The sequence below is a fragment of the Tympanuchus pallidicinctus genome, unplaced genomic scaffold, assembly GCF_026119805.1.
Source record: "Tympanuchus pallidicinctus isolate F22 unplaced genomic scaffold, pur_lepc_1.0 scaffold23, whole genome shotgun sequence".
NCBI lineage: Eukaryota > Metazoa > Chordata > Aves > Galliformes > Phasianidae > Tympanuchus > Tympanuchus pallidicinctus.
Window position 1 is genome coordinate 5,366,238 of NW_026294740.1, and position 23,909 is coordinate 5,390,146.

Sequence of the window (23,909 nt, forward strand, 5' to 3'; positions counted from 1 at the left end):
GCTCAGCCCCAGCGCTCCGGGGGGGCGCGGGGTGCGGAGCGGAGCTGCGGTGCGGAGCTGCGGTGCCTCGGCGGGAGCGGGAGGCGGCGCCGCGCACACCGGGAAAGGAAAGCGGAGCCCGGAAGAAGCGGAGCCGAGGCCATGGCGGGGCGGCGGGCGCTGCTGCTGGCGCTGCTGCTCCGCTCGCTCCCCTCCGCCCGCAGCTCCGCGGATTCCGCCTGCGCGGTGCCACGGGACGAACGCTTCGACTGCGGCCCGGAGCGGCTGCTGGCGCGGGCGGGCTGCGAGGCGCGGGGCTGCTGCTACGCTCCGTCCGGCCCCGGCGACGGCGGCCCTCCCTGGTGCTTCTTCCCCCGCGGCTACCGCAGCTACCGGGCGGACAACGTGACGGCCACGGCCGGCGGCTACGCGGCCCGGCTCCGCCGCGTGGTGCCCAGCTTTCTGCCCGCGGACGTGGGCACGTTGCGGCTGGACGTGGCGCTGGAGACCGAGAGCCGCCTGCGCTTCACGGTGCGCCCGGTGCTCACCCATCCCCTCCTTTCCTTCCCGTTCCGCCGAGCCCCGCTGAGCCCCTCTTCCCCGCAGCTCCGTGATCCGGCGCGGCAGCGCTACGAGGTGCCCATGGCCACGCCGCGGGTGAGCATCCGTGCGGCCGACGCGCTGTACGGGGTGCAGCTCCGCCAGGACCCGTTCGGCATCGTCGTGTTCCGGCAGCCCGGCGGGCAGGTCCTGTAAGTGCAGGTCCTGTAAGTATCGAGCCCCGGTCGTGCCCCGTGCCGTGCCTTGGCTGCACTCCCCGCTCCTCCCCGCAGGCTCAACACCAGCGTCGCTCCGCTGTTCTTTGCGGACCAGTTCCTGCAGATCTCCACCTCTCTGCCCTCCCGTTTCATTTCTGGGCTGGGGGAGCGCCTGTCCCCTCTCATCCTCGACACGGCCTGGACCAGGGTCACACTGTGGAACCGAGACATGGCACCCGCGGTACGGATGGGGCTGAGGGGTGATGGGGTTGGCGAGGGGTGGGCGGGCACTGGGGTCTCACCTGAGCTCTGCTCCAGCCCCAGGTCAATCTTTATGGTTCCCATCCCTTCTACCTGGTGCTGGAGGACGGTGGCTCTGCGCATGGTGTCTTCCTGCTGAACAGCAATGCCATGGGTGAGTGCTGCCAGGCACGTGGCCACACCGGGACTGACCCTGCACTGACCACTGCCTGCACCCCCAGATGTGCTCCTGCAGCCCAGCCCAGCCCTGACCTGGCGCACAACAGGAGGCATCCTGGACTTCTTTGTCTTCTTGGGCCCAGACCCCCAGAATGTGGTGCGGCAGTACCTGGATGTCGTTGGTAGGATGGCACAGCGTGGCAATGGGGTTCGGGTGCTCACAGCATGTCACCACCCCTGCTAGCAGCCGCTCTCCTGCCCCACAGGGTTCCCCTTCATGCCCCCATACTGGGCCTTGGGCTTCCACCTGTGCCGCTGGGGTTATTCCTCCTCTGCCACCACCCGGCAGGCTGCAGCCAACATGTCAGCTGGGCGCTTCCCCCTGGTACGTGGCAATGGATGTGGGGTGGCTGTGGGCACCATGTGAGGCTGCTCCTCACTGAGCGCTGCCCTGCAGGACGTGCAGTGGAACGACCTGGATTACATGGATGCAAAGAGGGACTTTACCTACAACAAGGAAACCTTCAGGGATTACCCCGACATGGTGCACGACTTCCATCAGCGTGGACTGCACTATGTCATGATCGTGGTGAGGGACGTGGCCTGCTCACCTCATCGGTTGAGTCCTACACGGCTTCGGTTTAGTGGCAGTCTGGGGTTTATTCATACCTTTATGATAAATCATGAGGTGGGGTCGGATGATTCTTAGTAGCCCTTGATCAGTGCTCCATCATCGGCCAATTGAACGCAGTGCGTCAGTGGTGAGTGCTGCACTCAGCTTTGAGTTCTTCACTACAAGAAAGGCATTGAGGCCTTGGAGTGTGTCCAGAGAGGGGCAGTGGAGCTGTGAGGGGCCTGGAGCACGACTATTATGGGATGGCATTAGGAAACTTTTAATCTCCAAAAGAGCAGTGATGCATTGGCACAGCTGCCCAGCGGAGGGGGGGGGGGTTACCAGCCCTGGAGGTGTTCCAGAATTGTGGAAATGTGGCACTTGGGGACATGGTCAGTGGGATGGGTTAGGGTTGAGTTTGGGGATCTTAGAGATCTTTTCCAACCTTAATTACTCTGTGATTCTGATCACCATGGCCCTAATCATCCTAATCATCCTCGCCCTCTGCTCTCCTGGGTTTTACAAAATCTCATACAGCAGTGGGGCTGGGAGCCGTTCCCTGTCCTTGCTGGTGATGCCGTGGCTTTGTGCCCTGCAGGATCCTGGCATCAGCAGCTCGGGGCCGCCTGGCACCTATCGGCCCTATGATGATGGACTGAAGAGAGGAGTGTTCATCCGCAACGCCACGGGGCAGCCACTTATTGGGAAGGTGTGAGGGGCACAGCTCTGTTCTGGAGCATGGGGGCCGTGTGGGGGCTGTGGGGAGTGGTGAGAAGGAGGGGAGCACCCAGGGGGGACCAAGGGATGCCAGGGATAGGAATGGGGTTCTGCCCATCACTGACCCTCCTGCAGGTGTGGCCAGGCCCCACGGCTTTCCCAGACTTCACCAATCCTGAGACGCACGAGTGGTGGCACGACATGGTGAAGGACTTCCACCAGCAGGTGCCATTCGATGGCATGTGGATTGTGAGTGGCCAATGCAGCTCCCAGCTCCTTCCCCGCCTTCCCCGCTCCCTACTTTCCCAGCAGTGAGGGCTCCTCCTTGCCTTCCCCAGGACATGAACGAGCCATCCAACTTTGTGGAGGGCTCCCAGGATGGCTGCCCTGACAGCAGCCTGGAGAAGCCCCCATACGTGCCGGGTGAGCAGCGCTGGGGGTGCTGCCGTGGGCAGTGCTCTGTTGGCAGCCCCCAGCTCACCCTCACCTCTCTGTGCAGGTGTGTTTGGGGGCCGCCTGCAGGCAGGCACCATCTGCGCCTCCAGCCAGCAGCACCTCTCCTCCCACTACAACCTGCACAGCCTGTATGGGCTGACCGAGGCCATCGCCTCCCACAAGTAAGTGTCAGCCCACCGGACGGGAGCTGGAGATGCTGGTGCCATTGGGGTGAAAGTGTGGGCTCAGATTTGGTTGGAGATGCAGGGAACAAGAGGGGGGTTGGTTTACAGCACAGCTGCCGTGCCCCCAGCACAGGGCTCAGCCCCGGTCTCTCCCTGCAGTGCACTGCTCAGGGTGCGGGGCACGCGGCCCTTCGTCATCTCGCGCTCCACGTTTGCGGGACACGGCCATTACGCAGGGCACTGGACAGGGGATGTGGAGAGCAGTTGGGAGCAGCTGGCCCGCTCTGTGCCAGGTGGGCTGCAGGGCCGCGTCCCCTTCTTCCCTTTGGGGCTGTGCAGCCATCCCTGTGCCGCTGTGCCATCGCTGTGTGTCCCGCAGAGGTGCTGCTCTTCAACCTCCTCGGGGTTCCGCTGGTGGGTGCTGACATCTGTGGCTTTGCGGGCGACACATCCGAGGAGCTGTGCGTGCGCTGGACCCAGCTGGGTGCCTTCTACCCCTTTATGAGGAACCACAATGACCACGGGAACCGAGTGAGCACGGGGCCGAGGGCCGTGTCCCCATCCATCGCTGCATGCGTGCATCCATGCACTGTCTGAGCTCCCGCTTCTCACAGCCACAGGAGCCCTATGCCTTTGGCCTGGCTGCACAGGATGCCATGAGGAGGGCCCTCCGCCTCCGCTACTCCCTCCTGCCCCACCTTTACACCCTCTTCCACCGGGCACACGTGGCTGGGGACACGGTGGCACGGCCACTGTTCCTTGAGTGAGTGCCAGGTGCTGGGCATGGGGCAGTGGGTGCGGGATGGGCTTTGCTGTGGTGCTGCCCCTTCACTCCTCCCCAGGTTCCCCACAGACCCCAACACGTGGAGCGTGGACCGCCAGCTGCTGTGGGGCGCAGGGCTGCTGATCACGCCTGTGCTGGAGCAGGGACAGACCAAAGTCAGTGGCTATTTCCCAGCTGGGACGTGGTACAGCTTCACAGGGGTAAGTGCTGGCTGTGGGACAGTGTGTGTCTTCCTCCATCTCACCCCAACATATGACCTGTGAGCTGTCCCCAGAGCTGGGACACTTCCTTCCCTCGTGGCAGTCTGAGGGCTGTGATGCTCTGCTGGGATCCCCGTGGATGCGTTGATCCCCAGGATGCAGCCTTTCTTCTTTTTCTTATTTAGGACTCTACCATCCACAGCAAAGGGCAGTGGATCCTTTTAGCAGCGCCTCTGGACACCATTAACGTGCACATCCGAGCAGGGCACATCCTGCCCCTGCAGGTGAGTTCTCTCCATGTGACACCCCAATGACAATGGGACCCAGCCACTCCATGGCTGTGCATGGGGTTGGGGCAGGGCCTGGGTCTGACCCTGCACCCCCAGGAGCCCGGACTGAACACAGTTGAGTCCCGCAAGAAGGGGATGACTGTGGTGGTGGCCTTGACACCGGATGGCTTCGCCCGTGGAGAGCTGTACTGGGACGATGGGGAGAGCTGGCAGAGCTTCGAGAAGGGGGACTGCACTGAGATCCTCTTCCTGGCTGCACGCGTGAGCATGGGATGGGGCTGGGAGTTGGGGGGGGGGGGGGCACTGGTGTACCCACATCATACCGAGGTCCCCAGGGTGAGCCCCGCCATCACTGCATCCCCTTGAGCTGCTCGCAATGCGGTGCCAGTGGTGCTGGCTGGGGCAAGGAGGGGGTGCTTGGGGGGGCCCCAGGGGCATTGGATGACCTTCCCTGTTTCCACAGGGTGCCGTGCTTAGCCAGATCTTGCAGGCTGGCGGCCATCTGGATGGGATCCTGCTGGAGGCCATCACCGTGCTGGGCGTCCCCAGTGCTCCACAGCGAGTCCTGGCCAATGGCATCCCCGTGGAGGACTTCTCATACCGCAGTGACACCCAGGTGAGTGCTGCTCTTCCTGGGGGAGCCCCGGGCCCGTGGGATGGGGCTGACTCTGCTTTTGCCTCCCCAGGTGCTGCGTGTCTCCGTGTCGCTGCCGATGTGGGAGCAGTTTGTGGTCGCTTGGTCCTGAGCAGGTGATTGTCCCAGGTGTCACTGTGCCATTGTGCTTCGAATCCGGCCGTCCCTTCTGAAGCAGTGTTGCCTCTTGCCCATGTGTTGTGGCTGCTGAGCCTGGCATATTTGTGCTGAAATGAACTCATAGGAGGTGTAAGAATGGGGCTGGCACAAGCAGGCCTGCAGAACTTGAGGGGATGGGGAAAAACTCATCGACAGAATGGGGAAAAAAAAAGACCCAAGTGCCTTCTGAGACAGCAACCTGTCAGTGTGAGAAATCTGGCACCTGTCAGGGACTGTGGGGATTCTCCTGGTTGTGGTTTTGGGATGGATGTGGGAGAGTCCCTTCTGCACACTGGACTGTGGTGGTCAGTGTGTGCTGGGTGTGGGATGCAGTCTGGAGCTTTTCCACGAGGGCTGGGAGTGGGGTGAGGGCCTGGGGAGAAATGCTGTGAATAAAGAGTGGTTGTTTGCTCCCAGCAGTTCGTGTTGCTGTAGCCATTGGGCTCAGTCCCAGCCTGTCCTGCTATCAGCTCTCAGCCCTCCCCTTGGTTGGGGCACCCTGGCTCCATCCCCAGCATTTGGGGATTCTGGAGCTGTGCTGAGCTGTGGGGTTTAATCACAGCCTGGCCCCACAAAGAATAGAAGGGTGCCTAGTGGTTGCCCCTGTCCCCTCCCTGCACCTGAGGGTGTCACAGGGGTGACAATCAGGGCAGCCCCAGAGCATGCACACCACAGCAGTTCTGCATGCTGTGCGCATTGTGCCAAAATGAGAACTACACCACTTCTGTGTGCCCACCAGTGGCTGCTGGCTGCTTCCCAGTGAGCTGCAGAGGGACAGCTGAGCCCCAGCTACATCACACAGCTCTCCACCAGAAGCTTTATTGAGCATCAGTTTGGCTTTACAGCTTCTCAGTCTGAGCAGAGCCACGAGGATCCCCGTGCCGCAGCCCAGGCAGTGCTGGTGGAGCGGCTCACAGCTCGTTGTGCAGCGGCTGGCACTGCGGGCTCAGCTTCTCCTCCAGGACAGCATCAGGGGCGCACACCCAGGGGTCCCCCGTGTCCCACTGCCACTTCAGCAGCTGCGCACGCAGCATCTGGAAGATGGCAGCATAGCGTGGGTCAGAGGCCAGGTTGTGGCTCTCGGTCGGGTCCTGGCTGCAGTCAAAGAGCTCCCAGCGGTCCCGGTAGTAATACTGGTGCAAGGTCTTGTTCCAGTGCGTGGGCTGCCCAGCCCTGGTGCGGTTCAACAGGTCTTGAAATGTAGGTGAGACGTAGAAGTCCTGGTCGATGGGGAAGGGCATCTTGTAGTTGAGGTTGTGGATGAGGCGGAACTGGCGGTGCTGGATGGCACGCATGGGGTAGTACGTGGTGGCCTCGTGGTGGCTTTGGCTGCTGAAGGCGGTGGCCCAGGGCTGCTCTGACTGCAGCGCTGGCAGGAGAGATTTACCCGTCAGCTGCACCCGCTTTGTGCCAAAGATGCTGTACGAAGGGTAGGGGATGGAGAACCAGTCCAGAATGGTCGGTGTGAGATCTGCAGGGAAAGAGAAGGCGAGGAGGGAGCTGGCACCCATGGGAGTGAGCTCAACCTGAGAGGGTCACCCGTGCTTATCCCACCTATGCTGGGGTGACTGCAGCACAGAGATGCAGTGCAGGAGAAAACTGGCACAGCTCCGCTTCCTCCTCACAGGCAGCACTTACCCAGGAGGCTGGCAAAGGCTGAGCTGACCTGGCCCCAGCGCCCGGGGTGCTCCGGGGAGGAGAGCAGCAGGGGCTCAGCTGTGCCTGACCAGTAGAGGTTGGTCCTGCCACCGGGGAAGGGGATGCCGTTGTCAGAGGTGTAGATCACCAGCGTGCTGTTGAGGACGCCAGCACGCCGCAGCTCCTCCAGCACCAGCCCGATCCCTGTGGGCAGCAGGCAGAGCTGGGCAGCTGCAGGACAGAGCTCTGTGTGCAGGCACCAGCTGCTCCCACACCCCTTACCTTGGTCCATGCGTCCAATGGTGGTGTACTGAGCTGCCAAGTCTGCCCGGGCAGCCGGTGTGTCTGGAACAAAGCGAGGGACCTACATGGAGAAAGGGGAAGTGGTGTGTGGGGCCATGGGAGGGGTGGCATCGGCACACCATGGCTGGTGGCTGTTGTGCAACCCCATGGCCCCAACCTGCACATCCTCTGGGTGGTAGAGCTGTGGTTTCCAGTCAGGGATCCAGCCCATGCCACTCTCTCCATTGCCAAATTTCTCACAAAAGGCTCCATACTGGGGCTGGGAATGCCCGCAGCGGTGTGGGTCGTGGAAAGCAACATAGAGGAAGAAAGGCCTGGAGAGGGGGGAGGCAGCGGAGCTGGGGATAACCTGTGTGCCCCATTGGCCCCCCAGTCACAGCCTTCTGTGTCCCCCCTGCAGGGTGCTCAGGGCTCCCAGGCACACAGGGCCCCATCCCACCTCGTGTCCTGGCTCTGCAGGAAGCGCCGGACCAGCGCTTTGATGCGGGTGATGTTCCTCCCCACCTGCAGCACCGAGCTGTTTTCTTCCGTGTAGGCAAAGTCGAAGGGGTACACAGCCTCAGGCCCAACGTGCTTCTTCCCAATGATCCCTATAGAAACACAGATGTGTGCTGTGCCAAGAGGAGAGGGGCAGGGCACTCTCGGCCCCTCCTTCTGCCCCAGGGCTGGTGCAGAGATTCTGCTCCATCACAAATGATGCCCCAGTCCTTGCTGCTGTATGCAGAGGCACTTCTGTGTGTGGTCAGAAAATGGGACCTGCCTGGGACTGCTCTGCCCTGGCCACAGCGTGCACCAGCACTGGAGCAGCGAGCAAATGGGGGGGAGGTGTGGGTCCGGCATGAGGCTGGGAGCCAGAAAGCAGCAGGAGAACAGAAGTGGAAGCAGTATGGAGGCCGTGGAGGGAGCAGAGCAGGGGCATAAGCCCGGCACCACGCAGGGCTGCAGTCAGTGTTTCCCTCCCTGTGCCGGGTCCCCACCTGTGCGGATGTTTGCCTGGCGGAGCAGCCACGGCAGGCTGCGCACGGCGTCGAAGGAGTTGAAGTGATGCACGCCCTGGTGCAGCCCGTACATCCCATTCTGGTGCTGCAGACGGGGGGAGGCCACGCGGTGGGACGATGCCCAGCGTGCTGACCTCCAGAACAGCACAGCATGGCTGCAGTGCCGGGCAGGGGATGCCCACCTGGGGCAGCCCGGTCAGCACGCTGGCCCGGCTCGGCGAGCAGCTGCTGACGGACGTGAAAGCGTTCTGGAAGAGCAGACTGCGCCGCGCCAGCGCGTCCAGGTTGGGCGTCCGGATGGCCGAGTTGTTATAGGCACCGCTCTCGAAGCCGCCGTCGTCAGCTGCGGGAACAGGAGCGCGGGGTGAGCCCTGCGGCACGGGGTGAGCCCGGCCCGGCCGAACCCTGCGGGCAGCAGAACCGGCGGTGGGCAGGGAGAAGCTCACGGTCATCCCGCAGCACAGCCACGTTCCCCGGGCGCTCACCCAGCAGGAGCAGCACGTTGCGGGCCAGGGCTCCGTCGAGCCGGAGCGCACACAGCAGCAGCGGCAGCGCCCAAACCCGCATGGTACCGACACCGGCCCCGGCCCCGACACCGACACCGACACCGACACCGGCAGGGCTCGGGGGCCGCAGCTCCTCCTTCTGCTCCAGTCACATGAGCCGGCCGGAACGGCTCACATCCGTCCCAGGCGGAGCCGCCCGCCGGATGCAGCGCTGCGGGTATTTGTGTGCCCGAAGCTGTCGGGAGCGGCGGGAGGAGCGGGGCGGCCGGCGGGCGGAGCGGCCCCCGAGGATGCCGTGAGCCCAAACTGAGCCATGTGGGGCCCGCGGGAGCCCGGGCAGCGCTGGTGGCAGCGGGCGGTGCTCCGGAGGCTGCCCGTGCTCGGCTGGCTGCCGCGCTACTCGCTGTCCTGCCTGCGGCTCGACCTGATCGCCGGCGTTACCGTGGGGCTCACGGTCGTGCCGCAGGCGCTGGCGTACGCCGAGGTGGCCGGGCTGCCCGTGCAGGTGGGTGGCACAGCCCCGGGCTGCCTTCGGCCCTGCCCGTGGGGACCCGCGGGTTGGAGGGGGCAGAGCAGAATGGGACGACTGGGATGGTCGGGTAGGGCTGGGTGCAAGCACAGGTGGCATAGAATCATACCATCACAGGATGGTTGGTGCTGGAAGGGACCATAAAGGCCATCTGGTGCCACCCCTGCCCTGAGCAGGGGCACCCACAGCTCCATCAGTGCTCACAGCCCATCCCCTGCCCTTGGCTGTCTGCAGGGATGGGGCACCACCGCCTGTCTGGGCAACCCGTGCCACTGCCTCACTGCCTGTATTGTTAAAACTTCTTCCTTGTATCCAATCTGAGTGCTCTGTGTCCCCGTGCAGTACGGCCTCTACTCTTCCTTCGTGGGCTGCTTTGTGTACTGCCTCCTGGGCACCGCCAAGGATGTGACGTTGGGCCCCACTGCCATCATGTCCCTGCTTGTCTCGTCCTACGCCTTCCATGACCCTGCCTATGCTGTGCTGCTTGCCTTCCTGTCTGGCTGCATCCAGCTGGCCATGGGGCTCCTGCACCTCGGTGAGATGCCTGTGCTGTGTGTTTGTGTTCTAGAGATGTGTCCTGCAGTCGCTCCCTCCACTGTGCTCTCTGAGATGCTGGAGTTGTGCTGCTGTCACTTGTCACAGCTTTGCGTGCACCCCTTTCTCCCCTTCAGTGCCAGCAAAGCAATCTGTGTCACTCATCCCATGCAGGTTTCCTCCTGGACTTTGTTTCCTGCCCAGTCATTAAGGGCTTTACGTCAGCTGCTTCCATCACCATTAGCTTCAACCAGGTCAAGGTATGGGCTCAGCTCTGCCCCCCTCTCCTGGAGCCGTGCTGGCTGCTCAGCAGTGGGCAGCACTCTGGCTCTTCTGGAGCTGCAATGCTTCCTTTGTGGTTAACCAAAATCAGGCTCAGGGCCACAGTGTGAGATTGTGCAAGGAAGCAGGGGATGGGTCTGGCAGGGGCTGCCTGGGATGGAGGCCTCTCAGAGCTTGGGGCTGAAAGAGAACCAGAGCATCCCTGGGGCAGCCCACGAGGTCTGTCCTCGCTGTGTGTTGGAACTCAGGGAAGTTGCTCTGAGCTGTCCCAGCCTGCAGTGCCATGGGATGGCCATTGTGTGCTGGGCTTGCATGAGGTTGTCTTTCTGCACAGAACATCCTGGGGCTGCAGGGGATCCCTCGTCAGTTTTTCCTGCAGGTGTATGAAACGCTGAGGAGGATCGGAGAGACCAGGTCAGCACCGTCCCTGCAGCCTTGTGCTCTCAGGCTTTGCTGCTTCACTACATGCCTCTGGTCACCCCTTGGACTGTTTCTCAGTCCACGCCCAGCACTGTGACATGAGAGTCTGTTCTCTACACTTCTCAATTTTTCTGGAAATTCGAAGATAGGGATGCACATGGGCTCCTAAAGAGGGGCACAGGGCGAACTTCTCCTGTTCTCTGCTCCCCTTTAGGATTTTGCCAGCCCAAAAGCACATCCTTGGGGCCGTGCATCTGTCACAAGTCCTCCCCCAGTTTTTGGTGGCCCAAGAGAGGAGCTCCCAGGTTTCACACACCTCATTGCTGTAGGGAGGGGAGGTGGTGGGTCTGGCTGCACGAATCCTGCCTACCGCTGGCATCCTTCTTCCCTGTCCCCAAAGAGCCCACAAGCGGTGTGGGGGGCAGACGCTCTCCTTCCCCTACAGCGAGGTGATGAGTTTTGCTGGTGATTCATTTTGCCGGCGGTGCTGCAGCATCCCTGCAAGGCAGCAGCCCTGACACATCCCATTGCAGGGTTGGGGATGCCATTCTGGGGCTGTCCTGCCTGGCTGCACTGGCTGGGCTGAGGGCCATGAACAGCCGCCTGCACCCCGCTGCCAGCACGGAGCCACTGGCTACCAGGGCCAGCATCCTGCTCATCCAGAGCTGTGCCACAGGTGCGTTGCTCCCTGCCCCCTGCTCTCCCAGGACCTCGTAGCCTGGACTCCCCTCTTTGCCCCAGGTTTTCAGGGCTGTTCTCTCCCCGCAGCACGCAATGCCCTGGTGGTGCTGGCTGCTGGCCTGGTGGCATACTCCTTCCAGGTGAGCGGCTCCCAACCGCTGACGCTCACTGGCAGTGTTCCCTGTGGGCTCCCCCCGTTCCGTCCACCACCCTTCTCCAAGCCTGTTCCCAATGGCACTGTGCCCTTTGGCAGGATGGTGCAGGTGGGTGCCGGGCTCTGGGGCTGCTTTGTCAGCACCTCGGGGCTTGCTCCTCTGTTCTGATGCTCCCCATCCTCCTCTGCAGGACATGGGGGCTGGGCTGGCCGTGGTCCCCCTGGTGGGTGTGCTGGAGACTGTCGCCATTGCCAAAGCTTTTGGTACGGCTGGAGGGGGCCCTGTGAGGGGTTGGGGGCTGAGGGGACCTTGCAGTTCCCATGGGGGCTGTGTGCTGAGCGCTCTGGGCTGTGCTTCTCTCCTTGCAGCTTCACAGAACGATTACAGGATCGATGCCAACCAAGAGCTGCTGGCCATGGGTAAGGCTGTGGGGCTTGTAAGGATGGGTGGGCCCATCTGGAGCAGAGGAGGTGACAGCGGTGACACAGATCGAGTTGTGCACCCACAGCCCCTCTCCTTCCTGACTGCAGGCACTGCCAACATCCTGGGCTCCTTCTTCTCCTCGTATCCCATCACAGGAAGCTTTGGCCGGTGGGTGTATGGTGAATACATGAAGTGGGGCTCATCCTGGGGGGTTGCGCAGAGACCTCAGGCAGAGCCCATGTGGTGCTGGTGGTTCCCGTGCCCTGGCCCCCAGCTGGCAGCAAGGCAGGCACATCATACAGCTGCTTTGCCCCCCAAGTCCCACAGTGGGTGGGGGGCACCAGGTTTGCCAGCAGCCCCCAGCAGGACCTGCCCAGGGGCTGTGCAGGCAGCAGGAGGGGCAGCGTGTGGCTCTGTGTTTCAGGACAGCAGTGAATGCACAGACAGGGGTCTGCACCCCCATGGGAGGGCTCGTCACAGGTATTGCCTCTCACCTTGCTGCTCCTGGCCTCGGAGAGCCCCAGTACATGGGGGGGCATGGCTGAGGCACCGCTGCTGTCCCACAGGCACCCTGGTGCTGCTGTCCCTGGCCTACCTCACCTCGCTCTTCTGCTACATCCCTAAAGCAGCGCTGGCGGCCGTCATCATCTCTGCTGTGGTCCCCATGTTTGATGCCAGGATCTTCAGGACACTCTGGAGGGTTAAGAGTGAGGGCACAAGTGGGGTGGGTGATGCCCAGACTGGGTGAGATGGGGTGTTTCAGCCGTGGCCCCAGAAATGCCTGAGCCCTTCCCAGGGGTTGCATGTCCATGGCTGGGGGTTTCTCCTTTTGCTGACCCAGTGACTGTTTCCTCCTCAGTTGTTCTGCCCTTGGGTCATAGAATCAGAGCATGGTTGGGTTGGAAGGAACCTCAGAACCCCCCTCAGGCCCACTGCCTGCCATGGGTTAACTGCCTGCCACCAGCTCAGGCTGCCCAGGGACCATCCATGGCCTTGGGAACCTCTAGGGATGGAGCACATACACTTCTCTGGGCAGCAGTGCCAGGGCCTCATCACCTCTGGCTAAAGAATTTCCTCCTTGCATCTGACCTAATTCTTTCCTCTTTTAGTTTAAAACCATTCCACCTTCCCTGTGGGACCAGAATTGGGTTATGGAGCATCAGAGTGCTGCATCACCTTATCTATTTTCTGCTGTGCTTCCCTCTGCTTATCCACTGCTGGTTACCAACTTGACACTGAGGTTCTGGTGGCTGGAAGATGAGGCACAGCCAAGCCTGAGGCTGTCTATTTTGCAGGGCTGGACCTCGTCCCCCTCTGTGTGACATTTCTGCTCTGCTTCTGGGAGGTGCAGTACGGCATCATGGCTGGCGTGCTGGTCTCAGGCATCCTCCTGCTCTACTCCGTGGCCAGGCCCCCGATCAAGGTGGGCTTACACCCTGCTTGGGCTCTTGCTGGCTCCCTGAGAGCAGCAGGGAATGGTGCAGGGCCCTGTCCTGCTCCTGCCCTGTCCCATGTCCCCAGCCAGCTGTCAGCACAGCCCAGGGTCTTGTTCCAAGGAGCAAAAGCACAGGAGGAACCCAAGGAACTAGAGGCAGGAGAGTGAGGCATTGCTTCCTTGTACCTTGGGTGTGTGCAGGAGGGGAATTCCTGTGAGGATGGGGGTGTGCTCACCCAGCAGGAAGGACACTGGCTCACGTTGTCACGTGTGCCATTTCCTGGCTCAGGGCAGACCCCAGCCCTCAGCCCACTGTGACTCAGTCCCATGGGCCCCGTGCAGGTGTTGGAGCAAGGTGTGCTGGTCGTACAGCCGGGGAGCAGCCTGCACTTCCCTGCTGCTGACCACCTCCAGGACATCATCCGTGACCGAGCGCTGGCAGGTATGGTGCTCCTCAGCCATCAGATGGAAATGGGGACCCCCAATGCTTCCCAGATCACTTGTGGGGGAGCTAAGCCTTGTAGCTATGACCAAACACAGCACAGCTTTGGGCTGCCTGATCCGCAGGGCTGTGTCCCCTGGGGCACCTGTACTGCTCATGGAAAATGACCATGCGTTCTCCCAGCAGCGTCCCCACCGTGCTCTGTCATCCTGGATTGCCACCATGTCAGCAGCATCGACTACACAGCAGTGATGGGGCTGGCTGAGGTGCTGCAGGACCTGCACAAGCACGGCATCTCGCTGGTGTTCTGCAGCCTGCAGGTACATGGGCAGCCATGCAAAGCCCCAGCCCTGCCAGCACCACGCTGGTTCACACGTGCCAGGAAGGGTTGGTGCAGGCGGCTCAGCCTTCCTTGCTCCAGGGTGAGCCCTTGGCTTGCAGCAGCCCATGTGCAAAAGCACAACGGTGTGGCTGCCTCTCTTGGTAGCATCCTCGTCTCAGAGAGGTGGTGGCTGCAGCCTCTTGAGCCACACTGTGGGGTGGTGAGGAAGGGCTGCGTCCCCCGCACAGCACATGTGCTGCCCTGCCCTGCCCAGAGGGGCTCCTGGCACAGAGCTCCCCAGCCCTTTTCTCTGCCCTCAGGACCCAGTTCTCCGAGCCCTGCTGGCCGCAGACTTGGAGGGATTCCAACATTTTCTCAGCTGGGAGGAGGCAGGTGAGGCTGCCATGAGATGCTCTTATGGCTCTCAGGGAGCTGGGGGAGTGAGGCTGAGCCCTGGCTTAACCCTGCTTTTCCCCCTTCCTCACTCAGCACGCTGTAGCGAAGCGGAGCTGGGGGTCAGCAGGACAGCCTGCATTGACAGCACCGATGAGAGCTCACTGCTGCCTGCAGGGCTTATCCAGTGAAGCAGAGCTGCGGTGTGGGGCTCACCCTGTGCCTCAAGAGCTGCTCCCAATGGCCCCAGAGGCTGCACATCCCGTGCCTGCAAGGGCAGGCAGTGCTTGGGGGAGAGATGTGGGGACAGAGCAGCGACCCGATGGACTCTGGGATAAAGTCACTCCTTCAAGATTGGCCCCATCCTGGAAGAAACTGCTTTTAAAAATCGGATGTTTTATTTCTGGAGGCTTTTCTTACTCCGATACACTTCAGAAAACTGTAAAAGCTTTGGGTTCTGACACACAGATGCACATTTCAAGGACGTCGGAGCTGCCCTGCAGCTCAAGGCCGCACTTCAGCTCACACTGCCAGGAAATTAAAGCCTCTGTTACATGCTCCTTAGCTATCCCTCTGCTCTATGGGGTCTTCTACCAGGCTCTGTCGGGCGGTCCCACCTGTGAGCTGGGTTCTGCCTTTTGTTGGGAAGCAGTTGGCTGACCCCCATCAGGGGATACAAGAAAACAGGAACTCCAGTTCCTGACTCAGCACATCTTTATCTTGCTTTGGAGAAAGCTGACGTGCGGGAAGGAGAAATCGACCTGCAATTTCTTGGTACAGTTGAGCGCAGCATAAGGAAATGAAAGCGAAAGTCGCTCTGCTGCCCACTGCTCAGCTCCCGCATTCCGCACGGCTGCCATCAGTCGAAGGGCGGGGTGACATCGCAGTGACATCGCGGTGATATCGCGGTGGAGGCAGCAGCGCCGGGCGGGCGCTGAGCGGCTCACGTCCGTCCGTCCGTCCGTGCATCCGTCCGCCCGTCCATGCCCACAGGTGAGGTGAGCACACCCGGCTCCAGCTGCCCCTCGCAGCTCCGCACGGAGGGCCGGGAGGGGACACATCAGTGGCCCCGGAGGGAGAACCCGAGCCCGGACGGGACAGCGGTCCCGGGAATCGCGGGAGCAGCGCTGAGTCGGGGAGAGAGCGCACGCGGTTGGGTTGGAGTCTGCGGGACTTCATGGGGGATGTTTATTGTGAAGACTCCGAGATGGGAAAAGTGGGGTGGGTTTGGTGGTCTGAGTGGAACAAGAGCGGCAAAAGAGGCTCCGCTCTACTCCATTAAAGCTCTGCCCGGGACTCCCGGCCCGGTCCGCAGCCATCAGCCGAAACGGGAGCGGCGGAAGCCGACCAGGAGGAGGTGTCCGGAGCCGCCCCGTGTGCCCCCCCCGCCTCCCCCCGCGTGGCGTGGATTGGTCGGGAACGGCCCGGGGGGCGGCGGCGGTGACGTTCCGCGGGGGAAACTTGGTGGCTCCGTGGAAAAACGAAACTTCTCCGGGGGCGGCGGTAGCAGAGCGCTCGGGCTGCGGGTCTCGGTGCCGTCGGTGAGTGCTGCCGGTGGGTTCCGGGGGTGGGGCAGCACTCAGAGCTGTGCTGTTGTAGCGGGACGATCCGATACACGACCGCGGTGCTCGGCGACCCCCCGGGCACCCCGCTCCTCCCGGTACACCCGGAACTGCTCAGCCCATGGGTCATCCCGGTTCTCCCCACGGTGCACTCCGGCCGTACCGGCACCTCCTCGCTGCTCCCCTCCATGGGGCATCCCCCTTTACAGCACTCCGGTGTCCCCTCCCCGCGGGTCCGGTGTCCCGGCCCCCAGCTCCTCCATCTTCCCCTCTGTTCTTCGCGGTGCTACCCGCCCTCCCCCGACGTCCCGCTCCCGGTTCCTTTGGCAGCACCCCCGGTCCCGCTGCCCCCGTTTCGTCACGGACCGGACCCCGCAGGCAACCACGCCTCCCTGTCCCCCCACCTCACCTAACGGGACTCATTAGCATTCTGCCCGCCCTTCGCCACGCCATTGGCCCATTCTTCCCCTTCGTTTGCATATCAAAGAGGGAGGGAACGAGCGGGCGCCTATCTGCGAATGAGTGGGCGGGGCGATTGGTATATTTGCATATAGGCCGCGCCCACAGCCTCGCTCCACCTTCACCGCGGGGCGCAGGTGCGGGCGGTGCTCGGGACGGGGCTGCGGCTACCGAGCTTTGGACCCTGCCGGTACCGCTCGGTCCTCCGCCCTTGTGTGCGGGCAGTCGGCCCTGAGTATGACCCTGGACCCTCTCTGCGTTCCCATACGTGTGTAATATTAACAGGCTTTTGCGCAGAGCCGCTTATCCTTCTTTATTCCTGTGTAACTGTGGTCTCCTGCCCTCGTTGCTGGCTGCAAGGCTGAGGGTGATGGGTGCACGCCGTGCTCGTGGCCCAAATTGATTCCCAAACATAAACACTGGGCTGTGAGAAGGGTCATACGACAAAGATCCTTACTTCACATTGACGTGTGTTTTTCTCTCTCACACAGCTTCCTGCAGAGAATGGAGTGCCCCACAAGTCTGCACATCCCTGGGGTTGGGGCAAGCTGTGCTCAGTGTGGGGCTCAGCCCACTGCTGGTACAGGGGACCAGGCTGCAGGTAGGGGGCTGCAGGGTGAAGTGGGCTGAGGGCTTCAAGAGGGGCGGATTGGACACGGTGCTGGTGCTTTATTTAGATCTGAGCTGCCATTTCACCAAAGGTTTTAAGTTTGGGTGAAAAGAGAACTTCCTGTTCCTTGCTGGGTGCTGCTCTCCTCTGTGTGGTGTAGGTCACAAAGCCACTCACCAGGAGGTAAAGAAAGCTGAGAAATGGCAGCTATGCTGTCAGCACACATCCCAAAGAGTCTCGAGCCTTTTGGCAGTTGAGGCTCGCAGTGCCTCCTGCTCCATCAGTAGTGCGTTAGCTGGAGCTTTGGTGGAAATGGATCAGTGCCCCAAGGCAGGGATTTCTTCTCTTATTCTTCTGCCGATTGCTGGAGCTTTGCAGAGGGGCTGCTATGGAAGGAGGGTGTTGTCATCAATAGCAGTGGCTGCTGGATGGGGAACAAAGCTACTCTTGTGCCTTCCAGTGCTGCATTCAATCAGTAGCTGACCCTGCTTGCTCACCAGCTGCTGAGAATTGTTTTCTTTCCTGAATCACGTAGTGGAAATGCTAAATGATTAACAAAAAGCAGTGATGGAGCACCTGGTGGGAAGGCAGGGCCAACCCAGGGGAGCTCAGGTGTATGCAATGAACCTGAGTGACCAGAAGGGCTGGAGCCAGGATCCACCCCTTCCCTGCCCTCATTTCAGAGTTGGTAGTGGAGTTGAGGGTATCTCACTGGAGATCCCTGCATACCTGAGGCTTCCCAAGGGTAAGCAGGTTCTTTCCTTTGTTTCTGTGCTCGTGGCTGCTGTATTTGAGCACATCCTCACCTGCTGCAGCCTAGGACTTTGCTACTACGCTGTCACTGCTACTCTTTCCATCACATTACAGCCTCTAATTTAACAATGACCATTCTTGCTGTTGCAGAAATAGGAGATGTGAATCTCACTCCTGACCCCGATACAGGCCCAGAGCCTGGAGGAGAACCAAGGCACAGAGGTGCTGCTGGGCCTCCTTCCACCACTGGAACAGAGGAGGAGGGAGGAACACTGCAGGAAGGCACAGCAGTTCTGAGCAGTGCCTCAGAGACCACGTCTGAATGCGCTGCAGCTGAGTTGTTTTCTGCTACTGAAGGGAAGGAAGAAGAGGAGGGAGGAGCATCGCTGCAGGAGGAAGTAACAGCTTTATGTGATGCCTCAGAGACTGATCCTCAGCACGTGGCAGATGCTTCTTCCCAAAAATCAAAGAGAAAGGTAAAGTTCTTTGTCAGTGTTACACTGAATACCACTGGCGGTGTTCCTAAGCAAACTGGAAATGTGTTCTGCTGACGCTGTGTTGCAATAGGCAGACAGCTGATGTACTGACCAGCACTGCTTCCCTCTTTGCTACACTGAGGGTGAAAGTACCAAATCCAGCTTAGCAACTGCTCTGATCTTGTTAGTGGGCATTATGCTCACAGCTGCTCTGCATTCCTGCTTAGGAAGTTTTGAACATTAAAAATACAGATTTCTCAGAAGTCAGTTGTGTTTCTCCTAATATATAAGGTTGTAGCTGGTCTTGTCCTTTTTCTTCATGGGCATTCTCCCATAGCCCAGTGTAGCAGAAATCACAGAAGGGCCAGGGTTGGAAGGGACCTCAAGAATCACAAATCTCCAACCCTCTGCCACAGGCAGGGCCGCTGACTGACTTCCCCATTTAATACCAGACCAGGCTGCCCAGGGCCCCATCCGATCTGGCCTTGAACGTCCAGGGATGGGGCATCCATAGCCTCTCTGGGCCACCTGTGCTAGCTGCACTAGAAGAGGTGACAATGAGTTTCTCTTCAGTGATGAGTTAACTAGCATTTTCTTACATCATTTTTTTTTCTTTCTTCTTAAATTGCAGAATAGAAAGAGTAATAAAGCAAAGAGCAGTCCTTCTGGCCACGGGGAGCAGGACTCTCTGCCTCCTGGAAGCACAGCACCAGCTACAACTGCAGACTTGTCTGATGAACGCCTTGTTTCACAGGAAATCCAGACCTCAAGCAGTGAAGCAGCCAAACAGAGTGCTGACTTAATTGCTGGTGATGGCAGAGGTGTGCAGGAAAGTGACAGCGCTGTGGGCTGCTTGGGAAGGGAAGCTGAAGGTCTGGAAGTGGTCTCAAGAGGCAGCCACAGCAGCGTGGCTGTGATGAACCCATCAAAGGATAACAGCATGGATACTGGGGCTGCTCCATCTCCCAGCTCTGCAGCCCTGAAAGAGAAGGTGAGAAGTGGGAGCACAACACAGCACAAAGTCTGGAGTGGTGTGAAAGAGAGGAGTGCTGCATCTGATGCTGGCCAGGCTTCAGAATCTGGACAAGATTCCCAGTCTTTGGATGGCAAACAGAAACCAGCTTCAATGGGAGAGAAAACAGATGTTTCCTCTGGGATTTCCCCTGATACTGAAGTGCCTAAAAGTAAGCCTGCAAATTCTTGTGTTGAACGTCCAAGTCAAGACGCAAAGACGCCTGTTGTGTCCAAAAGCTCAAAGACTGAGAAGGGTAAACAAGAGAACAGCCAGAAAGTGAGCTGTTCACCTTCCAAGGTAAGTGTGTGAGTGAAAGCTCCAGTGAGTGTTTGGTTGTGTTGGAAAGTGTTTGTCCTTCTTGCACTGTGATTCTCTCGTGCTGTCAGTAAAGCTGAAGATGGTAAGGCTGGGAATATGGGGAGAAAGCAGGGAACACAATAAAATTCCTTTCAAGTCTTTGCTTTTCTGTGTGTCAGTTCCAGCAGTTCTTTGAGTGGTTGCTCAGTTACTCCGGCTGTGTTCTCCAGTACCTCCATTGGCTCGGGCATCTTCATGCTTTTTATGCATCTGTGCTCCAATGGTGGAAAGGACATACAAGCTGTAAACTGCTGTTGGTTGTCTTTTATATTCTTTATGCTCCATCCTCTGGAGATTTGTGATTTACCCCCCTGACTTTCTGCAAACGCTTACAGATTGAATTCTTTCTGCCACTGGTGCACTGTTTTCCCCAAGCAGCAGCAGGTTCTCCTTTGTCTCAGTGAGGGATTAATGTTTTCAGAAGTGCAGAGCTAGTGATATGATTTCTGGGTATCTCTTGCTCTCTGAAGAGATGCTGTGTGCTTCTGCAGACCCACTTGCAAGGTTTTCTGTTTCATTTGATGTTTTGTCCTTCTAATGCAGGAGAAAGACACAATGGAGAAAAAGACCTCAAATGAGAGAGCTCAGGAAACATCTGAGAAGACAAAGAAGACGAATCAGACCTCACACAACGGACCTCAGGTTGCTAGAAAGAACAATGCTCCCTCTGTAACAGACAAGAACAAAGAAAACCATCAACAGAATAACCAGAAACCTGTGGATAAGGAGAAACAAAGGTGAGGATACCACTGCTGCTCCCACACTTATAGGTGTGCTTTGAGGTGAGCCAGGGGAGGAATTGATGTCCTAAGGTTTGCTCTGAGTGTATCGCGGTTCTGTGGACACAGAATTGATCTTAAAACTGACACCAACTATTGCTTGTGATGAAAGTCCTGCCAGGGGAGTCTGAGCGAGATATTTCTGTGGTCTCACCAAATAGCAGCCCAGCTGGGTGCGAGCGGAGCATTTTGTGCTTCCCTTAGGAGCCCCTTCCTTTCTGCACTGGGCTTTGCATTAGCTCTGCTGCATAGCCTCAGTTTTAGTGAGCTGCTGACTGAACCCTGAGTCTTGCCTCCATTAAACTGGCAGCTCAGAGCTGTTTTATCATTTACCATGACTCGCACTATTAAGAAAAAATCATTTCTGTGTTCTTTCCTTTATTGCTCTTCTGTGAACTGCAGGGTGGGTGTTACTGTGTACTTCCACGCAATATTGTCCAAAGACTTCAAGCTAAATCCTGACACAGATAAAGTGTGTGTCATGTCCGGAGGCTTTTCTGGCAGTGGAAAGTGGGAGAAAGTTTGTGAGATGAGCTGTGTCAGGTAAGAACCCTCGGAGTCACGAGGACACAGGAGTGCTTTGGGTCTGGAGGGCAGGAAGCAGCGTGGTGCTTTAACACAAAGGCTGTGGTTATCAGTCCGTGGCTGGGTGGGTTTTGCTACAAAATGATTTTGTACTGAAGTATTGCAAAATTTTTCAGGGAGGAAAAATGACTGCTACTCCTATTAAAAGCTGAGTGATGTGTGGAGGGGGAGGTATGTGGGCCAGCTGATGTTGCACCTGACCTCTGCTGTGTATCTGTGCTGTTTAGGCTTCTGAACGAACACGGGTACCTCATTGAAGGCTATACAATTCTCCCAATGAAAAAAGTGAACGAACGCATTCCTTACAAATACTGGATTTCTTGTGGTGAAGGAGAATTTGAAGTTATTTACAGGAAACCAATGGTAGATATTGTGAATCGATGCTTATATGTGGACCGCGAGTTGGTCAACAATGGAGGTGAGCTTTTTTCTTATCTGCATCTGCACTGTGCTGTTCTGTGGTCTTCTAGTGGAATGGCTGCTAGCACCAAGGGGAATAGCAGTGTCTGGAGCTGGGCATTTAATGGGTCTGCTGGTACTCCTGCAAACAGCTGACAGAAACCAAGGCACGAGCAAATGATGTTTCTCTCAAATTGTTTTCCTGTGTTCTTGTCTCTCGTTTATTCCAGAATGGCACCAGTATGATGACATTGTGTGTAAACAGCCTTCTGTAATAAAAAGCTTCTGGAATGCTGTTATTCAAAATAAGAACAAAGATGTTGTGAAAGGGAAGAAAATAGCTGCAGAAATCATGTTAGAAAATATCTTCAGCATTCTTGGAACCTGGAGCTCCATCAACATGAAGAACTTCCTATGCCAGCTAAAGCAATTTTATGTTGTTACGAAGGACCCGTGTGTGTTTGATGGAATATATATGAAATGGAGTGAGCTGGACTTCGGACCGCAGCAGGTGATTTGTTTTAACGGATACTAAAAGGCAATTTGGTGGCAGAGCTTTGGTTTTGTTCTTGAGTTTGGATTGATTTTTGCTTTCCCAGTCGGAAGGCTCGCATGATGACCACCACGGATCCTTTCCTGCTGACTGCCACTGTTCACCTTGGGAACTTTCCATTAAGCTTTTGCAATTAATTGCAGTTCTGGATATATCTCACACTGCTAAAAGCAGAGAGATGACGTGGGTTTTGCCTCTCAATATTAATTTCTTCTGCCTGTCCTAAGAGCTGGTTCGCTTAGGAGAACCATCAGACCGGATTTCGGTAGTCCTGAACTTCTTACCTGGCATAGTTATGAAAGGTGGAAGAAATAATCTTTGTTTCAGGAGCCAAATGCCGTGGTTGTGGCTGCTCCTTTCTGCAGCTTCTTTCCTGCTGGCTACTGGGGAGAGGCCACAAGATGGCACGCTGGCCTAGCAGCTCTCCCTGGCTGCCCACGCTCAGCTGATAACACAGATTTCATGCCTGCCTGCTTTCAAAAGGCTGATTTTTGGTAGCGCGGTGCATCACCCAGCATCGCAGTGTTATGAAACCTTCTGGATGTGCTTTCAGAGCACCTTTGTGGGCTGTAGGTGAGGACAGCCTTCTCTTCTCACTGCCACAGCCAAGTCTGAGTCCACTGGGTAACAAACCTGCTCACTTGTTAAGGCTGGGGCACGGAAGGGCAGCCTTGGTGTAAGACTGTTGGCTCACTCGTTGCCTTGGAGCCCTGCTCTGTTTCCTTGGCTCTCTCCAGCTCTGCTCTGTTGGGTGTGGGAGGGCACACAGTAATTGAACAGTGGGACCTGGGAGCACAGAGGTGGGCATAGAACAGGCACCAAGTGCTGCCATGATGTTCTGTGATGATGTGATGATGGTCTGTGCTACGGCTGCTTATGTCCTGGTGTCAGCATTGTTGTGTTGTGTAGGGAGTATCAAGGATCCTAGCTGTGACAGAAGGAAATAGCTCCAAGAGAACAAAACTGACTTTTGAGGGGCTAATGCTCTGCTTGATTTGTTTCTTCCCTCCTTTCTCTTAGGTGAATGATTTGATGCTGCAGTATATGAGGAAAATAGCCCACCCTTTCCTTCTTCCAGAAGGTGCAGAAGAATCACAGAAGAGTGTGATTGTGAAAAGTAAGCTAGCTCTGGGGCTCACCCTGCTCACCATGGTCGACTCTTTCCAACTGCCAGCATCCCAAGAGGATCTGGCTGGCCTGTGTGGCCTCTTGTGCTTGGAGAAGAAGTCACATAAAGCCGTAGTGGATGAATTTCATCAGACCATAGAGGTCTTTGTGGGTGTTGTAAGGTATGTTGCTGGTCCACTGACTAACAGGACTTATTTTGTTACAGTGCGATAGGTAATAAGTGTAGCACCCTGTGATAAAAACAGAAAGGGATCCAGCTCTTCAGTTTCATAGAATCACAGAAAAATCCAGATTTGAAGGGATTTCTGGATGTTTCTGTTCTACCTTCCTACTCAGAAATACAGCTAACATCCAGGCAGGGTTGCAGTCAGGATATGGAAACCTCCAGGGATGAAGATGGCACAACTCCTGTGCCATTTCCTGATGTGAAAAATGTTTTCCTTCTGTCCAAACAAGACCTCCCTCTCTGCAACTGCCTCTCCAGAAGCCTGCTGGATCCAAGCTATTGGTTTTTTCTTTATGTTTAAAATCTTGTTACCACTTTCTGTCAAGTAGTTCCTTATCTCTTTGCTGTTTATCCTTACAAACTCTGATGAGTATCCTCATGTGCTTACACCTTTAAATGCCATATCTGGATTGCTCTTGTTTCCTCTGATGTACATCATGCGCATGGTTTGTGTCAGTTCTTTCTTAAGGCTGTCTTGGACTCTTCTCTAACTGCTTATCTGGCACTCTTCAATCTGTAGTTCTTTGCTTGCACAGCTGCAGCTACCAAACTTCCTTTTGGAGGCACTGCTTCAGCCCAACCTGAACCTGAGGAGGTTGGAAATTGTCACTAAAATGCGTGTTTATCTTTATGGCTCTGCATCTCTGTCACTCAATCCCTCACTGAGTTATGGGGGCTCATGCGGGATCTGTAGGTGAGCCATTGGCACTTCTTAACGCCTTATCTGTAGGGTTTGTGCTGGGGCAGTTGGGTGAAATTACAGTTTTGAGTC

The 23,909-nt window shown here is 57.8% G+C and overlaps 4 protein-coding genes across 12 annotated transcripts in view; 3 read left to right on the top strand and 1 right to left on the bottom strand.

The window, feature by feature from the left end:
* The first annotated feature begins 118 nt into the window (after positions 1 to 118).
* Positions 119 to 5,571, top strand: GAA (alpha glucosidase). 3 transcript variants are annotated; one of them, XM_052687533.1, is made up of 20 exons: positions 120 to 510; positions 586 to 731; positions 813 to 978; positions 1,056 to 1,152; positions 1,220 to 1,339; positions 1,424 to 1,542; positions 1,615 to 1,746; positions 2,369 to 2,479; positions 2,623 to 2,736; positions 2,826 to 2,910; positions 2,987 to 3,104; positions 3,267 to 3,400; positions 3,487 to 3,638; positions 3,722 to 3,870; positions 3,950 to 4,091; positions 4,277 to 4,375; positions 4,478 to 4,642; positions 4,845 to 4,997; positions 5,068 to 5,130; positions 5,219 to 5,571. In XM_052687533.1, exons 1-19 carry the CDS (start codon positions 142 to 144, stop codon positions 5,125 to 5,127), a joined length of 2,631 nt encoding a protein of 876 aa, XP_052543493.1. In that variant the 5' UTR covers positions 120 to 141; the 3' UTR covers positions 5,128 to 5,130; positions 5,219 to 5,571. The 3 variants fall into 3 exon arrangements, with proteins under 3 accessions (XP_052543494.1, XP_052543493.1, XP_052543492.1); XM_052687534.1 differs by lacking the exon at positions 5,219 to 5,571 and having other exon boundaries at positions 119 to 510; positions 4,481 to 4,642; positions 5,068 to 5,189; XM_052687532.1 differs by lacking the exon at positions 5,219 to 5,571 and having other exon boundaries at positions 5,068 to 5,189.
* Positions 5,572 to 5,973: 402 nt separating this feature from the next.
* On the bottom strand, positions 5,974 to 8,771 carry SGSH (N-sulfoglucosamine sulfohydrolase). Its single transcript, XM_052687565.1, has 8 exons — positions 8,599 to 8,771; positions 8,296 to 8,456; positions 8,093 to 8,198; positions 7,555 to 7,705; positions 7,273 to 7,429; positions 7,095 to 7,176; positions 6,813 to 7,016; positions 5,974 to 6,645 (listed from the first exon to the last, which is right to left on the bottom strand). The coding sequence occupies exons 1-8, from the start codon at positions 8,678 to 8,680 to the stop codon at positions 6,086 to 6,088; spliced, it is 1,503 nt and encodes a 500-aa protein (XP_052543525.1). The 5' UTR covers positions 8,681 to 8,771; the 3' UTR covers positions 5,974 to 6,085.
* Positions 8,772 to 8,823: 52 nt separating this feature from the next.
* Positions 8,824 to 14,799, top strand: SLC26A11 (solute carrier family 26 member 11). 3 transcript variants are annotated; one of them, XM_052687551.1, is made up of 16 exons: positions 8,824 to 9,124; positions 9,491 to 9,683; positions 9,857 to 9,942; positions 10,299 to 10,378; positions 10,918 to 11,060; positions 11,153 to 11,328; positions 11,411 to 11,483; positions 11,589 to 11,639; positions 11,751 to 11,811; positions 12,068 to 12,123; positions 12,210 to 12,350; positions 12,939 to 13,066; positions 13,421 to 13,520; positions 13,704 to 13,840; positions 14,163 to 14,235; positions 14,332 to 14,799. In XM_052687551.1, exons 1-16 carry the CDS (start codon positions 8,933 to 8,935, stop codon positions 14,424 to 14,426), a joined length of 1,785 nt encoding a protein of 594 aa, XP_052543511.1. In that variant the 5' UTR covers positions 8,824 to 8,932; the 3' UTR covers positions 14,427 to 14,799. The 3 variants fall into 3 exon arrangements, 2 of the variants coding, with proteins under 2 accessions (XP_052543511.1, XP_052543512.1); XM_052687552.1 differs by having other exon boundaries at positions 13,707 to 13,840; XR_008207891.1 differs by lacking the exon at positions 14,332 to 14,799 and having other exon boundaries at positions 13,646 to 13,840.
* Positions 14,800 to 15,108: 309 nt separating this feature from the next.
* Positions 15,109 to 23,909, top strand: part of RNF213 (ring finger protein 213) — a 49,287-nt gene continuing 40,486 nt past the window's right edge. For 2 of the 5 annotated variants that reach the window (XM_052687510.1, XM_052687514.1), the window contains exons 1-9: positions 15,673 to 15,776; positions 16,748 to 16,857; positions 17,770 to 18,095; positions 18,727 to 19,407; positions 20,011 to 20,204; positions 20,649 to 20,789; positions 21,059 to 21,249; positions 21,461 to 21,741; positions 22,804 to 23,072. In XM_052687510.1, coding sequence (XP_052543470.1) covers positions 16,761 to 16,857; positions 17,770 to 18,095; positions 18,727 to 19,407; positions 20,011 to 20,204; positions 20,649 to 20,789; positions 21,059 to 21,249; positions 21,461 to 21,741; positions 22,804 to 23,072 — 2,180 coding nt within the window. In that variant the 5' untranslated portion in view covers positions 15,673 to 15,776; positions 16,748 to 16,760. Of the gene's footprint in view, positions 15,234 to 15,672; positions 15,777 to 16,747; positions 16,858 to 17,769; positions 18,096 to 18,726; positions 19,408 to 20,010; positions 20,205 to 20,648; positions 20,790 to 21,058; positions 21,250 to 21,460; positions 21,742 to 22,803; positions 23,073 to 23,909 lie in introns of those variants that run through there. The other 3 variants (XM_052687511.1, XM_052687512.1, XM_052687513.1) reach the window with 3 other exon arrangements.

Excerpts from the sequence above, each read along its gene's own strand:
- GAA (XM_052687533.1), top strand. The coding sequence starts at position 142 with ATGGCGGGGCGGCGGGCGCTGCTGCTGGCGCTGCTGCTCCGCTCGCTC. Across the intron at positions 1,153-1,219 it reads GCTGAACAGCAATGCCATGG|ATGTGCTCCTGCAGCCCAGC; the intron begins GTGAGTGCTGCC and ends CTGCACCCCCAG. Across the intron at positions 3,639-3,721 it reads ACAATGACCACGGGAACCGA|CCACAGGAGCCCTATGCCTT; the intron begins GTGAGCACGGGG and ends CGCTTCTCACAG.
- SLC26A11 (XM_052687551.1), top strand. The coding sequence starts at position 8,933 with ATGTGGGGCCCGCGGGAGCCCGGGCAGCGCTGGTGGCAGCGGGCGGTG. Across the intron at positions 9,943-10,298 it reads TTAGCTTCAACCAGGTCAAG|AACATCCTGGGGCTGCAGGG; the intron begins GTATGGGCTCAG and ends CTTTCTGCACAG. Across the intron at positions 12,351-12,938 it reads GACACTCTGGAGGGTTAAGA|GGCTGGACCTCGTCCCCCTC; the intron begins GTGAGGGCACAA and ends TCTATTTTGCAG.
- SGSH (XM_052687565.1), bottom strand. The coding sequence starts at position 8,680 with ATGCGGGTTTGGGCGCTGCCGCTGCTGCTGTGTGCGCTCCGGCTCGAC. Across the intron at positions 8,199-8,295 it reads TGCTGACCGGGCTGCCCCAG|CACCAGAATGGGATGTACGG; the intron begins GTGGGCATCCCC and ends CCCCGTCTGCAG. Across the intron at positions 6,646-6,812 it reads AGCCTTTGCCAGCCTCCTGG|ATCTCACACCGACCATTCTG; the intron begins GTAAGTGCTGCC and ends CTTTCCCTGCAG.